At 50.2% G+C, this 15,754-nt stretch overlaps 1 protein-coding gene across 1 annotated transcript in view; it reads right to left on the bottom strand.

The window, feature by feature from the left end:
• RAB11FIP4 (RAB11 family interacting protein 4 (class II)) overlaps nt 1–13,995 on the bottom strand; it is a 109,586-nt gene extending 95,591 nt beyond the window's left edge. Inside the window, exons 1-3 of the mRNA XM_011937694.1 lie at nt 13,975–13,995; nt 13,761–13,848; nt 11,591–11,679 (exon numbers count right to left, since the gene is read on the bottom strand). Coding sequence (XP_011793084.1) covers nt 11,591–11,679; nt 13,761–13,848; nt 13,975–13,995 — 198 coding nt within the window. The remainder of the gene's footprint in view (nt 1–11,590; nt 11,680–13,760; nt 13,849–13,974) is intronic.
• Between the last annotated feature and the right edge of the window lie 1,759 nt (nt 13,996–15,754).

The following is a 15,754-nucleotide window of genomic DNA, read 5'->3' as shown; positions in this document are numbered from 1 at the left end:
ATATATATATATATATAAATTGGAAAATTTGAATGTAGATTTTATAGTGGGTAACAAATTGTGCCAATGTTAAGTTTCCTGCAAGTGATAACTATATTGTGGTCACATAGGAGAGTGTCCTTCTTCTTAGCAATGGCCAAGTATTTAAGGATGAAGTGTCATGTCCGCAACTAACTTTCATATGGTCCAGAAAAAAAAGTAGTGTGTATGCACATACACCCCACCAACAAACACAGGGGCAGAGAAACTAAGTTTAGCAGCATGTTAACAACTGGTCATCCAAGCGAAGGATATATGTGGATTCATTGTTCTGCTCTTAAAATTTTCTGAAGATTGAAAATTTTCAAAATAAAAAGTTGGAGAGAAAGCCAACTCTCTAGGTCTTTATTTAGTAAAAGTCATCTACTCTTCATTCCTGCACCTTCTGCAGCAGGAGCCTGGGCCCTCAGAGGTTTATAAACTGAATGGTGGGTGTAGAATCTCCACTGAGATTCCAGTTCAGCCTCTGACACACGAAGCACCCCAGGCCCTGCTGACCCAGAGTCCTCACTGGTTTCGACCGCGCTGTCTCGGAGAACATCTGCCCTCATGTGATTGTGTTTGTGTGTTTCCCACAGTTACTGCTTCAAAAATGCACTGTGCTAGACTCATTAATGAGGGAAGCAGCAGGTAGGGATAGCTGGTCCAAAGGAGAAGGGGAGGGATCAAAGTCTGTGTCATCAGGGAAAGAAAGGATGCTGAAATGAGACTGGAACGGTACATACGAAGGTGGTTAATGTCCTACAGGGTCATAAAACCCAAACTTTTCCCTCCTGCTCAGCTTTAAAAAGACAGGATGTAAGGAGTCTCTCCAGAGTTTTATCAAGCTCTAACTTGGTGAGTAGGTTCTAAAGAAATATGTGGACTTGGATATCAGGGGCAGGAGGTGGCCTGTGGGAAGCAGCACTCGCCGGCCAGCTCAGCTTAGCCTCTCTAGGGTAGGGATGGTCAGGGGCAGGAGGTAGGAGACACATGGTCCAGGGCAGACCAGGCTGAGGCAACAAACAAAAGGGGCTTCCATATCTGCACTGCTTCTGTCCCAGCCACCTTTGGCTTAATCAGTTGAGTTATTACCCAAAGATACAAATCGAGAATCTCACAGAAGCTCTGAAGCTTGGGATAAGTAGATTTTTTTTTCTCTTTGGAAGGTGAGAGAGGGTGTTGAAACACAGAAAAATATATTGGGGCCAGATATAAGTAGAAAGGCTCCTTCCCTGAGCTCTGAAACTCCCTCCTGCCACCACACCAGTGGGAGCATGGCGCCCCACCCACACCTCCAGCAGCGCAGTGAATCACAGTGCTGTTTGTCAGGAAAAGTATTTTTAGAACTTATAAGTGCCATTGTCATGAGTGGTTTTAGAAATGCTTGTTTCAGGATGGATGAAATGAAGCAAGGGTGGGCTTAGGTGTTCAGGCTGTAGGCCTCCTCCCCAGCAAGTTCTAGAGAGAGGGACAGGTTATCATCATTTTAAAAACTTCCGGAAAGATGAGAGTTTGGCAAAGCCCCTTCTGAACATGAGCAAAACAGCCATTTTGGGCTCAGGCTCAGGTCTGGGTTCCCAGCAAACCCCAATTCCCTTTTTCTTCTTTTTTAGACAGCGTCTTGCTCTGTCGCCCAGGCTGGAGTGCAGTGGCACGATCTCGGCTGGCTGCAACCTCCGCCTCCTGGTTCAAGTGATTCTTGTGGCTCAGCCTCCCAAGTAGCTGGGATTACAGGCATGTGCCATCATGCCAGGCTAACTTTTTTTTTTTTTCCAGTAAAGATGGGGTTTCACCATGTTGGCCAAGCTGGTCTTGAACTCCTGGCCTCAAGTGATCAGCCCACCTTGGCCTCCCAAAGTGCTGGGATTCCAGGCCTGAGCCACTGCACTGGGCCAAACCTCGTTTCCTTTGCCATCAGGGGACTGTGTGCGAAAGCATAGCCCAGCAAGAAGCTGCTGAACAGCCAGGCGAGGGAGGGCAAGAGGAACTGACGGGAAAAAGGCAAACTGGATCCCTACCTCACTCTAGACATCACAGTCGGTTCTAAGAATTATAGCTTTAAACAGAAAAATTAAATACACAAAAATAAAACAGAACAGTTTCACAGTCTTGGGTGGGAAAGCATTTATAAGCATTACACCAAAGGCTGAAGCCATAAAGCAAAAGAATGCTGAATTGGCTATAAAAATTTTTAAATTTGGTGTCATAAACAAAGCTAAAAATAAATAACAAGCTGGAAAAACTTTAATGTATGTCAAAAAGCTATATTTCTAGTTCTTAAAAAAAAACTCAATAGAAGTAAACACAGCCAGGGTGGAGAATGTGGACAGGCAATTCATGAAGAAAGCCCTCTTAGTGACCAAAAAATGTACTTTAAGAAGTTAAACCATATTATAATTCAAAAGAGGGGTTCTAATTTTAGCATCTCAAATTTAAAGGATCTGAAAACTCAGCAACACCAGTATCAAAAGGGTAGCAGGAATCTGATGCAATCCTGATGGGATTCCTGCAGAGGAATTTGGCAGATTAGTATTAGGCAGTTTTAATATTTTGCATCTTTTTCTTTTTCTTTTCTTTCTTTCTTTCTTTCTTTTTTTTTTTTTTTTGAGACAGAGTCTCACTCTGTTGCCCAGGCTGGAGTGCGATGGTGCGATCTCAGTTCACTGCAACCTCCGCCTCTTGGGTTCAAGGGATTCTCCCGCCTCAGCCTCCCAAGTAGCTGGGATTACAGGCATGTGCCACCACGCCTGGCTAATTTCTGTATTTTTAGTAGAGATGGGGTTTCACCATGTTGGTCAGGCTGGTCTCAAACTCCTGACCTCAGGTGATCTACCTGCCTCCGCCTCCCAAAGTGCTGGGATTGCAGGCGCGAGCCACTGCGCCCAGCCTTTGCATCCTTCTCATAAAACAGTTTCCATTTGCCTGAATTTACCATATGCGTTGGCAAATTTTTTCTGTAAAGGGCAGACAGTAAATATTCTAGGTTTTGCAGTCCATTTGGCCTCCATGGCAAATTTTCAGCTCTGCCACTGTAGTGTGAAAACAGCCACAGATAAGATGTGAACAAATGGGTGTGGCTGTGTTCCAGTAAAACTTTATTTACAATAACAGGCTCTTAGATTTGGCTCATGGGGTCTGCAATTTGCCAACCTCTGATTTACTTTAAAGCAATGATTGCTGCTGTGGGGAAAGACTTAGCTATAAGAATGATTATTGCCGCGCGCGGAGGCTGAGGCAGGAGAATCGCTTGAACCCGGGAGGCAGAGGTTGCGGTAAGCCGAGATCGTGCCATTGCACTCCAGCCTGGGCAAAAAGAGCAAAACTCTGTCTCAAAAAAAAAAAAAGAATGATTATTTTACTGCTTTTGTTAATTCCCCAAATTACGTTAAAAATATATATACACCTGGCTGGGCACGGTGGCTCACACCTGTAATCCCAGCACTTTGGGAGGCCAAGGTGGGCGGATCACGAGGTCAGGAGATCAAGACCATCCTGGCTAACATGGTGAAACCCCATCTCTACTAAAAATACAAAAAAATTAGCTGGGCGTGGTGGCAGGTGCCTGTAGTCCCAGCTACTCGGGAGGCTGAGGCAGGAGAATGGCATGAACCTGGGAGGAGAGCTTGCAGTGAGCCGAGATTGCGTCACTGCACTCCAGCCTGGGCAACAGAGCAAGACTCCGTCTCAAAAAAAAAAAAAAAAATACACACACACACACATATATATGTCCAACAATAAGGAACTGGTATATAAATTTGGTTGTCTTCATGTGATGAAATATCATGTTGCCATTTAAAATTTAAAATGGCAACATGGTTACCTTGTTATATAGAATTAAGCATGATAGAAAATAGCATAAAAATAAACTACTAAAATATAAAGAGAGTTTAATGGGCCAGGCATGGAGGCTCACGCCTGTAATCCGAGCACTTTGGGAGACCAAAGCAGGCAGATCATCTGAGGTCAGGAGTTCGAGGCCAGCCTGGCCAACATGGTGAAACCCCATCTCTACTAAAAGTACAATAATTAGCTGGGCGTGGTGGTGGATGCCTGTAATCCCAGCTATTCGAGAGCCTGAGGCAGGAGAATTGCTTGTACCCTGGAGGCAGAGACTGCAGTGAGCCGAGATCACGCCACTGCACTCCAGTCTGGGCAATAAGAGTGAGACTCTGTTTCAATAAATAAATAAATAAATAAAATAAGGAGAGTTTAACAGGGTTATCATGACAAGATTAACACCAAAAATGAAAACCAATCCTATACATCAGTTGTAACCAATTATAAAATATCATAGCAAAACAATCCTACACGTATCAGCAATAAAAAACTCCAAAATATAGTCACCCTAAGAAGAAAGTGTGCATCACCTATTGAAGAAAATTATAAAACTTTCCGGCCTGATGCGGTGGCTCATGCCTGTAATCCCAGCACTTTGGGAGGCTGAGGCGGGCGGATCACCTGAGGTCAGGAGTTCGAGACTAGCCTGGCCGACATGGTGAAACCCCATCTCTACTGAAAATACAAAAAATTAGCTGGGCATGGTGATGGGCACCTGTAGTCCCAGCTACTAGGGAGGCTGAGGCAGGAAAATCGCTTCAACCTGGGAGGCAGAGGTTGCAGTGAGTGGAGATCCAGCCATTGCACTCCAGCCTGGGCAATAACAGCGAAACTCTGTCTCAAAAAAAAACAAAAAAACCAACAACAAAAAACTTTCTTAGAGGGCATAAAAGGCCAGAAAAAATAAAGATATATATATATTCCTGGATGACAGAATGCAATATTGTAAAGAAGCCAATTTCCTTCAATTAATGCACAAATTCAATTTCAAACAAGATCTCCAGCAGGATTTGTAACAGAGCTTGACAAATAGGCTGTTCCAGAAGAGAAAATATGTAAGAATAACAAAAAAGGTATTTTTTTGTTTGTTTTGTTTTTATGTGTATGTGTGTGTGTGTGATGGAGTCTTGCATTGTCGCCCAGGCTGTAGTGCAATGGCGCAATCTCAGCTCACTGCAACCTCCACCTCCAGGGTTCAAGTGATTCTCCTGCCTCAGCCTCCCAAGTAGCTGGGATTACAGACGTGCGCCACCATGCCTGGTTAATTTTTGTATTTTTAGTACAGATGGGGTTTCATCATGTTGGTCAGGCTGGTCTCGAACTCCTGACCTCAGGTGATCCACCTGCCTCGGCCTCCCAAAGTGCTGGGATTACAGGCGTGAGCCTGAAGGAAAAAAAGAAGGATGGAAAAGAAGGATGAGAGAGCCTTTCCCTATCAGATATCAAACTATGAAGCAAGAGTAACTGAAACTATGGCTTTGGCTTAAAATTAGGTAGACAAATCAATATAACAGACTAGAGTCCAGAAAGAGACCTACGTTTATCAGGCAAGTTAGCATACAATGAAGATAACATTTCAAATTGATTGAGGAAGAGGGACTATTCAACATGAGGAACTCAAAGCACTGGCCATATTGAGGAAGTAAGAGTGCCAGATCTCTACTCCCACCAAAAGCAAAAATAAGCTCCAGGTGGATCAAAGAGCTAAGCATAAATACTTCTTTTTCTCAAAAGTATCTGAAAACGATATATAGAAGAATATGTTTATAGCCTGGAGGTAGAGAAGGCACAAAATGATACACAAAATGTAAATGGTTTAAAAGGATTGATAAATGACATCAGAATTAACATTCTGTGTAATAAAACACTCCCAAAACAAGATTAAAACACAAGCAAAATGCATAAAGATTGATAATCAGGATATATAGAGATTTCAACCTGTTGCTGTGGCTCACACCTGTAATCTCAGCACTTTGGAAGGCCGAGATGGGCAGATCATCTGAGCACAGGAGTTCAAGACCAGCCTGAGCAACATGCAAAACCCTGTCCCTACCAAAACAAACAAACAAACAAAAACAAAAACTAGCTGGACGCGGTGGCATGTGCCTGTGGTACCAGCCAATTGTGGGGCCAAGGCAGGTGGATCGCTTGAGCCCGGGAGGCGGAGGTTGCAGTTGGCTGAGATTGCGCCACTGCACTCCAGCCTGGGCAGTAGAGCAAGACTGCCTCAAAAACAAACAAACAAGCAAAAAACAGAATATACAGAGATTTCTTATAAATCAGTAAGGAAAAGACAAACAACCATATCGAAAACGGGCAAAGAATATGAATAGCTAATTCGTAAAAGCAGAAATCCAGAGGGCATGGGAAGATAAGAAAAAGACGGCCTGCCTCCCTAGGAAGCCAGGCAGCACAGAGGACGGCAGCAACAGGCTTTCCTCCCCTCAGGCTGCTGAGCTGGAGACCAGCAGGTGGATGGATGGCTTCCGGGGTTGGCGAAGGCCATGGGGAAAGGGGCACTCTCATATACTGCTTGGATGATACGCACGGTACAGGCTTTGTGGAAGAAAATTATATCCGTTATCTATTAAAATATAAAATCTACATACCCTTTGATACAGCAATTCTACTTCCAGATATCTAGTCTTAGAAATACTTAGACACACTCAAGGAGCATGGATAAGGATGCTTGCTGTGGGTGCTGTCCTGGGGGTGAAAAGGAGGAGCTCAGCCTGAGTCCTGCAGCCACTGGGTGGACATGGGGCTGGCTGTCATGAAAGGTGAGGTTCGGGCAGTGGTAGAGGGTGCAGGGCCCCCAGGAAGCTCAGTGCAGGTCCTTCTCCTTTGGGCTGGGGCAGAAGGAGCCAGGGAGGCTTCCTGGAGAAGGTGGTACCTAAGTAAATTTTTTTTAAAGAGAAGCAGTCTCACTACATTGTCCAGGCTGGTCTCAAACTCCTGGGCTCAAGCAATTCTCCTACCTCAGCCTCCCAAAGTGCTGGGATTATAGGTATGAGCCACTACTCCTGCCAAGTAAGTCTTAAAAAGGTGAGTAGACGTTAGCTCCTGACAAGTAAGCGGGAGGGAGGACATCCTAGAACAAAGACAATACTCACACAAAGGCTGAGAGGCAAGAGAGAACACAGCTTGCTCAGAAAACAGGGAGTGGTTTGATATCGCCAGTTTTAGGTGTGAGACGCACCTCGGTGAGAGATGAGGCTGGAGCAGTGGGTAGGAGCTGATGTTGGTTTTCATCCCTTGGTAAGGACAGGTCCCAGGAGCGGGGTGACAAATCAGAGCAGCAACTTAGGGACAGCCTGCCAAACTGTGGTATGCGGGTGTGGAGAGAGGAAGGCTGAGGACAGGAGGACGCCTGGTTGGTGGGTGGCAGTGACTGCAATGGGAGGGGGAGGCAGGGGTGACTGGGGAATGGAGGACTCCAGACAGCTGCATGAGGGGCCGCTGAGGATGACTCTCTGGGTTGGAGGCTACTGACACCGTTTGCTGGCATGGTGGCTACACAGGAGGGGCAGGTGGCCGGATGCCCTCTCCATTTAATGGGGTTCCCTGTTAATCCACCATAGGGTGGGTGAACGGAGCCCAGGGCCTTACAGCACTTGAAGGGTTAGGGTTCACATCACCACCTGCCGAGGGGTGGCCATGGGCCCCTAGCAACTATCCCATTGCCTTTAGTACCCGAGTGTGGTGCTCTCCACGTGTCTCCATGCCCCCTCCCCACAGGAGCCCCTATAGCATATGGACTGGGGGCTGACGGGCAGCCTGAGCAGGACAGTCTCAGAGGGACTCCCAGGGCGATTCCAGGGACCCCAGGCATGGACCCAGGGACCCTGGAGAGTCCTTCAGGACACACCTAGCATTCCCTTTGACCAGAAGCAAATTTCTCTGGGTCAGGAAACTCACTCAACAGCCTGCTCAACAGTTGGGGTTTCCAAGACTCAAAGTTTCCCTGTGCCAGCGTTTCACAGGGCCCCGGGGATGCAGGTGGAGCCACTTCCAGTAAGGTCAGGAACTGGTGCATCCAGGCATCAACTGTCTGGGATAGACTCGCACTGGCCTGAGGTCTGGACAGCAGCCTCAGGGGTCCCTGATTGATGTCCAATGCTAGGGGCTTCTCGGGGCCTGAGAGGGGGACGAGAAGGGCAGGGCACTCTCAGGGGCCAGGTAGCAGCGGCTCGCCCACCAGCCAGCACTCAAGCATTCACTGCTTTAACTATGAGCCACACCCAGTGGTGACATCAGAGGTCTCCATCCACACCGTGGGGAGAGGGGGGTGTGCCCAAAAGACAAGCTTCATTTCCCAGCACACAAGCACAGCACAGGGGTGGAGGCCTGCCATCCCATCTGTGTGTCATCCCCACACCTCCTCAAATCATGCCTCAGGTTTGCATTCCCTGGGGGCATCTGGGAAGCCCACTTAGTGATCCAGGCACTGCTTCTTCTCGGTCTCAGACTGACCCCTAGGGGACAGCTAAGACACAGCAGGGCGCCGAGGGCCGGGCCTGAGAAATTCGGACCTGCCCCATCTGGCCCACTCTGACACCTCATCTGCAGATCTGTGGTCTTGACCCTGCTACTACAGGAGCCTGAGCCAGGAAGGGGACTCATTCACAACCCAGAAGCCGTCTGCTCGGTCAGGCTGGTCTTCGGATTGTGCCCCCTTCCTCTCCCTGCCAACACGCAGGAGCCCATGGTAGGGAACGGAGCCCAGGTCAACCAGGCAGCCCCATTGAGCATAATGAACAAGGCTGCCACTGTGTCCCCACATACTGCCATCTCATTAGGCTCTGGTCACCCAAGCGGGGGCCAGGCCTCCATGGAGGGCAGAAAGCAGTTCATGAGAAGCTTAAAACCCAAAGCAACAAACACCTATAGGATTGCAAAGTCCCACGAACAAATGAGGAGAAGCACCAGGCTGGCTGAGAGAGGCTGACGCGGTCTTTCATTCTACTTTCCCATAACCTCTAGACTTTGGAGGAAAACAATATCAGTTTACAAAAAAGAGTACCTTGGTGGAGGCCCGCTCTTCTGTGCCCCCTGCTCACCTTTTCTCCACGTGCCATCTTTTCTAGAGGTGTGAATGGCAGAATGTGGGGGCCACAAAAGCAGCCAAAGACTGCAGGGAACCGCCATCCCTACCCGCACTCCCCACCCACCCCAGGCCTCGGCTCCACTCCGCCCTGCAGTTCTTGGGGCAGGGCTTTACTTTGACATAATTTTGCAACACCAGTATTCAAAGGTAAACTGAAAAATGCAAACGGTAACTTCAGCACTATTTTCTTACAGCAGCAGGCGGTGAGGGATTAGCACATATTAGGGGTCTGTCTTCCCAGTGAACTTTCACAACAGACCCTCCAGACTGGCGTGGCAAGCCCTGTTTTGCAGCTGAGGACACTGAGGCTCAGAGGGGTTGAGAAGAATGTGCTCGGGTTCCATGGCCTGTCCTGGGTGGCCCACGTGGGTGTGGATCCAGTCCTGCACACCTCTGCACGCTGCCTCCTGCTCAGCAATCCAGGAAGGGCCTCCCCACAAACTTCCTGGGGCACTCAGTATTTGTCCCACAGTAGGGGTCCTCTACCCTAAGCCTGGTTCCATTAGCTGGACCCAAAAACATATTCAACCCCTCCTTGCTGGACCCATCAAGACAGGCCTGGAGCCACCACTGCTGGCATGGGCATGGGCCTGGAGCCCAGCTATCTCCACGCAGCCCTGAGGGCTCTTGCTTTGAGCACAGCAGCCTGAGGCCTAGCCACAGTTGGTGCCTGGCTTTGGTCTCTGCCGCCGTGGACTGGCAGCCCTCAGCACTGTGTCCCTCTCTGTGGACTGTCCCTCCTCCAGTCCTGCCCAGGGAACCCAACCCTGGCCCTACGACCCAGCTGGATTCCAAGAGGCCTACCATCAGCCAAAGCGGCCGCTGGGGTCCTGGATCTCCTTCAGCTATAAACATACGCATGTTTTTGGGGCCGGAGGAGGCACCCATCAGAACTGGGGAAAAGGATTGGGGGTTGGACTGGGTGAGAAATCAAAATCATTCTCTTCTAGTTTTGGGTGTCGCCACTAGGAGGGACCTCGCTGGTTGTCAGCTTGTGCACCTTAAACTATTTCTCTGTAGGATGAAGCTGCACTGTTTGGAAAACGAGTTCAAAGTTTTATAAGAAACGCACCATGGCCGGCGCGGTGGCTCAAGCCTGTAATCCCAGCACTTTGGGAGGCCAAGACGGGCGGATCACGAGGTCAGGAGATCGAGACCATCCTGGCTAACACGGTGAAACCCCATCTCTATTAAAAAAATACAAAAAACTAGCCAAGTGAGGCGGCGGGCGCCTGTAGTCCCAGCTACTCGGGAGGCTGAGGCAGGAGAATGGCGTAAACCCGGGAGGCGGAGCTTGGGATGAGCCGAGATCATGCCACTGCACTCCAGCCTGGGCGACAGAGTGAGACTCCATCTCAAAAAAAAAAAACAAAAAAAACCAAACCACACCATTAGGTGATGATAACAGTAAAACAGAGCCTTGGGGACTGTGGCCTTTGTCCCACTTCCTGATACAGAGCTTCAGGATGGGGCTGGTGGTACAAGGAGGTGGGAACTTCCTCACCTTCCCACCTACCCCCAACCTCCAGGCACAGGAGACGGGCTGGAGACCGGGTTGTAAAAACTGTTTTAGTTTTGGAGATGCGTCTGGCTCTGTCACTCAGGCTGGCTGGAGTGCAGTAGCACAATCACAGCTCACTGAAGTCTCAAACTGCTGGGCTCAAGTGCTCCTCGCACCTCAGTCTCCCCAGTAGCTGGGACTACAGGTGTGCACCACCACATCCAGCTAATTTTAAATTTTTTTGTAGAGACAGGGTCTCACTATCTTGCCCAGGCTGGTCTCAAACTCCTGGGTTCAAGCTGTCCTCCTGCCTCAGCCTCCCAAAGTGCTGGGATCAGCCACCACGCCAGGCCTACAAATTCTCAAACAATGAGTTGCAGAGAGCCTGGGTGCTGGTAGCACAGTGATGTGCTGGGAGGCAGTGCTCCTGAAGGTACGGAAGCTCTGCAACCCGACTCCCCATACCCTGTCTTGTACATCTCTTCCACGTGGCTATTCCTGAGTTGTACCCTTTGTAATACGCTGATCATCGTAAGTACAACCATTTCCTAAGTGTTTCCAGTGAATTACCCAGCCTGAGAGAGGGAGTCCTGAGAACCCTGTGTTTGCAGTTATCCTGGAAGAACCGCAGCTGGCATGGGAAGTGGGGCAGTCTCATGGGGCTGACCTTGACTCGTGAAGTCTGTGCTAATGCTGGGTAGTTAGTGGCAGGTGGAACTGACTACTGGACACCAGTTAGTGTCAGAGAATTGGAGAATTCATTGTTGTTTGAAAACAAACAGGAAGCGTTCACCTCAGAGAGCGATGGTGCAGGAGAAAAGGAAACAATTCCAGTCCTGCCTCCCCTCTACTTGTCACTTTCCCTATCTGGAACTCGGTTTCTCCTCCGTGCCACAGATGGGGAACAAAGTTGCTGGGTGGGGACCCCCAGCTGTTACACACTCTGCTGGGGCTTCCCAATGGGGCCTCAGGGCTCCTGTTCCAAAAACTATTTCTTGACTTTGATGCTCAAGAAGGGTCCTCAGAGGGAGGTTCTGGATCCTCCCAGATACTGAAAATGGAGCAAAGGCGAGACCAAGGAGGAGGCAGAGCCATGGAGATCCTAGAGGTCCCCCAAGCCTTACCTGCTCCACGCAGTCTGGGATCTCTGGCGCGCACGGCAGAGTCCCAGCGCTCTCCACCGATAGCACATCCTTCAGAAGCTCCTCGCACCCTGTGCAGACAGGCAGACACAAGGGACGGTGAGAGGTTGAGCCTCAGCCTGGGACGGCTGCTCTGCTTCTAACTAATGGGCATGGGGCAGGAAGGGCTGAGGTGGGGGCCCGAGGCTCCAGGAGGCCAGCTGAGCACTGGAAGGCAGGGATGGAGTCCAGGCGGTGGGGAACTCGGCTCAGGGCACTGTGCAGGGAGCTGCAAGAGGCCCTTGTCCTCTGGGACTGACTCCCACATGCAGAGGGCAGGCTGGGGACACAGGGAAGAAGGAGGCCTTCCTGGGGGAGGGCACCTAAGGCAGTGCTGCCCACTTGGCTCACAGGGACTTCTAACAACTCTGCCAGCCTCTGGAGAAAGCAAACACACCCATTCCTTTGAGGCTGGGCGCCCTCTGCGTCCTGCAGACCCTGGAACATCCAGGACAGCACCGCTCCAGGACAGCTCCAGTTCCTGCTGACTCTGTACATGGTTGGCCTCGCTTCTGAGTTCCCAACCAAATGCCCCAAGGTTGTACTGAACATGGGAGGGGGACCTGACAAAACGCCTGGCACAGGCACATGGCAGGTGCAGCCTGCAGTGGCCCATTGTCAAATCCATGCAGAAAACCTTCCCTGGGTGCCCTCTGTGTTCTGTGCCTCCTGCACTGTGTCTTCGTTTCCCTCCATCCCTCACCCTGCATCCTTCCACCCTCCCAGGGTTCACAGGCACCCCACAGAAAAGGGCTCCCCTTGATCTGAGCCATGGACAGGAAACCACGGCTTCCTTTACAGATAACCAGACACCCTAGGACTCCAGATGTGACTGCATTCTCTCTGCAGCTAGTAGGGAGGTCTTAGCAAGCCCACCTGGCTGGTGATTTATGCCACTGTCTCAGATTATTTTCTTTTTTGAGACAGGGTCTTACTCCGTTACCCAGGCTGGAGAGCAGTGGCGTGACGTCAGCTCACTGCAGCCTTGACTTCCTGGGCTCAGGTGACCCTCCCCACCTCAGCCTCTCAGGTAGCTGGGACCACAGGCACACACCAGAATGCCCAGCTAATTTTTCTGTATTTTTTGTAGAGACGAGGTTTCGCCATGTTGGCCAGGCTGGTCTCAAACTCCTGGACTCAAGTGATCCACCTGAGATCAAGCCATCTGCCTGCCTCAGCCTCCCAAAGTGCTGGGATTACAGGTGTGAGCCACGGTGCCTGGCCTTCACTGTCTCAGATAAACAGCTTAGTAGTAAGTGAGTGGCCATATTCTGATTCCTGCAAGTTTCTCACAACTGGCCTTTGAATTTTTGGGACAAGACAGAGGGATTTATAGTGTCCCCCTAAAGCTGGAAGGGGGAGCAAGTAAGAAAGGCAGGAATTAGAAAGAATTAAGAGGAAGAGAGGGCAGGGCATGGAGGCCGATGCCTGTAATCCCAGCACTTTGGGAGGCTAAGGTGGGAGGGCCACTTGATCTCAGGAGTTCAAGACCAGGCTGGGCAACGTGATGAAACTCCATCTTTACTTAAAATACGAAAATTAGCCCAGTGTGGTGGTGTACCTCCTGTAGTCCCAGCTACTCAGGAGGCTGAGGCAGGAGGATTGCTTGAGCCCAGGAGGTTGAGGCTGAAGGGAGCCATGATAGTGGCACTGCGCTCCAGTAGTCTGAGTGACAAAGCCAGACCCTGTCTCAAAAAAAAAAAAGGAGGTGGGAGCAGGGAGGACACAAAAGCAGCTCAGAGGGAGGCGGGCAGTTGGGTGACCAGCACTTTGTCCAGGTTTGCCCAGGAGACTCCTTGACTCCTTGAGTCATCCCAGAGCGGGAGACAGAGGAAGAGGACAGAAAAGCAAGGAGGGAGGCTTTCTCCAGAGGCAGGCAGACAAGGGGAAGGGCAGAAGTGACCTCCATGGGTGAGATCACAGCCCCCACGGCTGGGGCAACTGTGTCCTTCCCTCTGCCCCACAGGAAGCCAGAGGCAGAACCGACTTCTGGCCCATCCTGGGCTCTGGGACCCCTGTGGGGAGGAATCCAGGCTGGGTCCCCAGCCACACCAGCTTCCCCAGCTGGGCAGGACCTGAAAGCACCTGGGAATGCCTCCCCAGAAGAACTCACCTTTCATGGCGAACACCCCCCGGCAAAAGTCCTTGAAGTTGATTCTCCCCAGGTCGTTGGGATCCAAATATTTCACAAGTTTTTCCACCTGTGGGAAGGAAGCAGGGACAGGTGTGAGACACCCAAGGATCACCCGAAGACTCAGGGAGCTGGGACGGGGAGGCCGAGAGGGAGGGAGGGACACCAGTGTCCCCGCCCCATCCTCTCCCCTCACCCTGGGGTCAGTATCGGCCATGGGGCCACTTTATTCTCCACATGGTGACAGACAACTTGGGCGAGGAAAAGCAGAGCCAACACCAGCTCCCCTGTGAGCGCACGGCTTCAGGGGCTGAGCCTCCTTCCCCCAGGGGCTGCACACTGAAAGCCAAGGCTCTGCCAATGTTTTAAAATTGGTTTCTTTCATATAAAACGGACACAAACGCATTGTAAAAGACCTAGAAACCCCACCGTTTCTCTTGTTCTATTTCTTGTTCTAGGCGCTGGCTAGATGGGGAAACTCACTGAGATGGCCACTGGTGGCTGATGTACTTTTCTGTTCTATTTGTACCTTGCACTTCAATAAAGAGTGTTAAATGAATAAGGAAGTTTTCGCCTGGCAGAGTCAGACATCCCTGAGGTTGGAGTTTCTCTCCCGTGTAATAGTAAGTAGGACAGAAACAGTTTCCATGCTGCTTGGTGTGTACAACCCACATTGTTAGTGGCTGTAACATATTCTGCCCGGTGGGTTCATCACAATCTACTTCACCACCCCAATAGCTGGGCATTTTGATTATTTCCAGCTTTTTGCTTTTATAACTCATCTTTGGGGGTTCCTGCAGCTGTGTGGATGAACCATCAATCCCCGGCCTCTCAGATTCTTGACTTTCTTATTGCCTCATATTCCACCTCAGGCACCAAGTCCCTTGGTCAACCCAGTCATCACCCCCTCCAATACCACCCATCCGAATGTCCCACTCCCTGACCCCATCCTCCCTCCCTTCCTGCCACTGCAGGGTTCTTCAGCATCACTGGGTCTGCTCACTTTCACTCACGTCCAATCCATGCCGCCACTGTATCCCACAGCTCCCTATTTCCCACACCACCCCAGGGGCCCCACCTGGTCATAGCCATCATCCTCTTTCCTGGACCATGCAAGTCTAACTGGATCATGTCACCCACTCCTCTGCTTAAAACCTTCCAGTATCATTCCACCACACTTAGGATAAAAATCCAAAGTCCACAGCACAGCCCATGAGGCCCCATGTGATCTGACCCCTTCCACTCCCTCTCTTCCCATGCTCTTCATCACTCACTGTACTCCAGCTGTACTGGCCTTTGGTCAGCTCCTCAAGCAAACCACCACACTCTTCTCTGCCCCAGGGCCTTTGCACATGCTAGTCTCTGTATCTTGCATAGCTGTCCTCCCCATTCATCATGTCAGTTCATCCTTCAGGTCTCCCTTTGTACCTGTATGAAACGTCCCTCCCCAAGACAGGTCTGTCCTGACCACCCGCATCGATTCAGGACCCACCCTGCTGCTATACTGTCTTGTAGCATCCTATACTTTCCCTTCAAACTATTTGTTGCAACTTGCTATTGCTAACTAAAAAGAGATTGACATGGAGGTCAAAGGAAATAGGGTTTATTTGGGAAACAAAGAATTGCAATTCTTTGTTTGGGGGAGGGGACCACTGCAATGCTGAGGAGGCTGGCAAAAAGTCACTTTCCTCCTTCACTGAAATTTTGCAGGTCTTTCCTGAGAGCCCACTAGGTACCAGGTTCAGGGGGATTCACAGAAAGAATGTGGCACGGCCCCACTGCCCTTCCCTCATCCCAGACTCACAACAGCGTGGAAGGTACAAGGGATCAGGACATCCCTGAAGAGTGTCCCAGGAGGCAAGTAGAGGAGAGAATTCTTTTTTTTTTTAAGACGAAGTCTTGCTCTGTCGCCCAAGCTGGAGTGCAGTGGCGCGATCTCAGCTCATTGCAACCTCCGCCTCCCAGGTTCAAGCAAT

This window comes from Colobus angolensis, unplaced genomic scaffold (assembly GCF_000951035.1).
Source record: "Colobus angolensis palliatus isolate OR3802 unplaced genomic scaffold, Cang.pa_1.0 Scaffold167, whole genome shotgun sequence".
Taxonomy (NCBI): Eukaryota; Metazoa; Chordata; class Mammalia; order Primates; family Cercopithecidae; genus Colobus; species Colobus angolensis.
The sequence above is the reverse complement of the archived record's forward strand: the minus strand, read 5'-3'. Positions and strand labels throughout refer to the sequence as shown.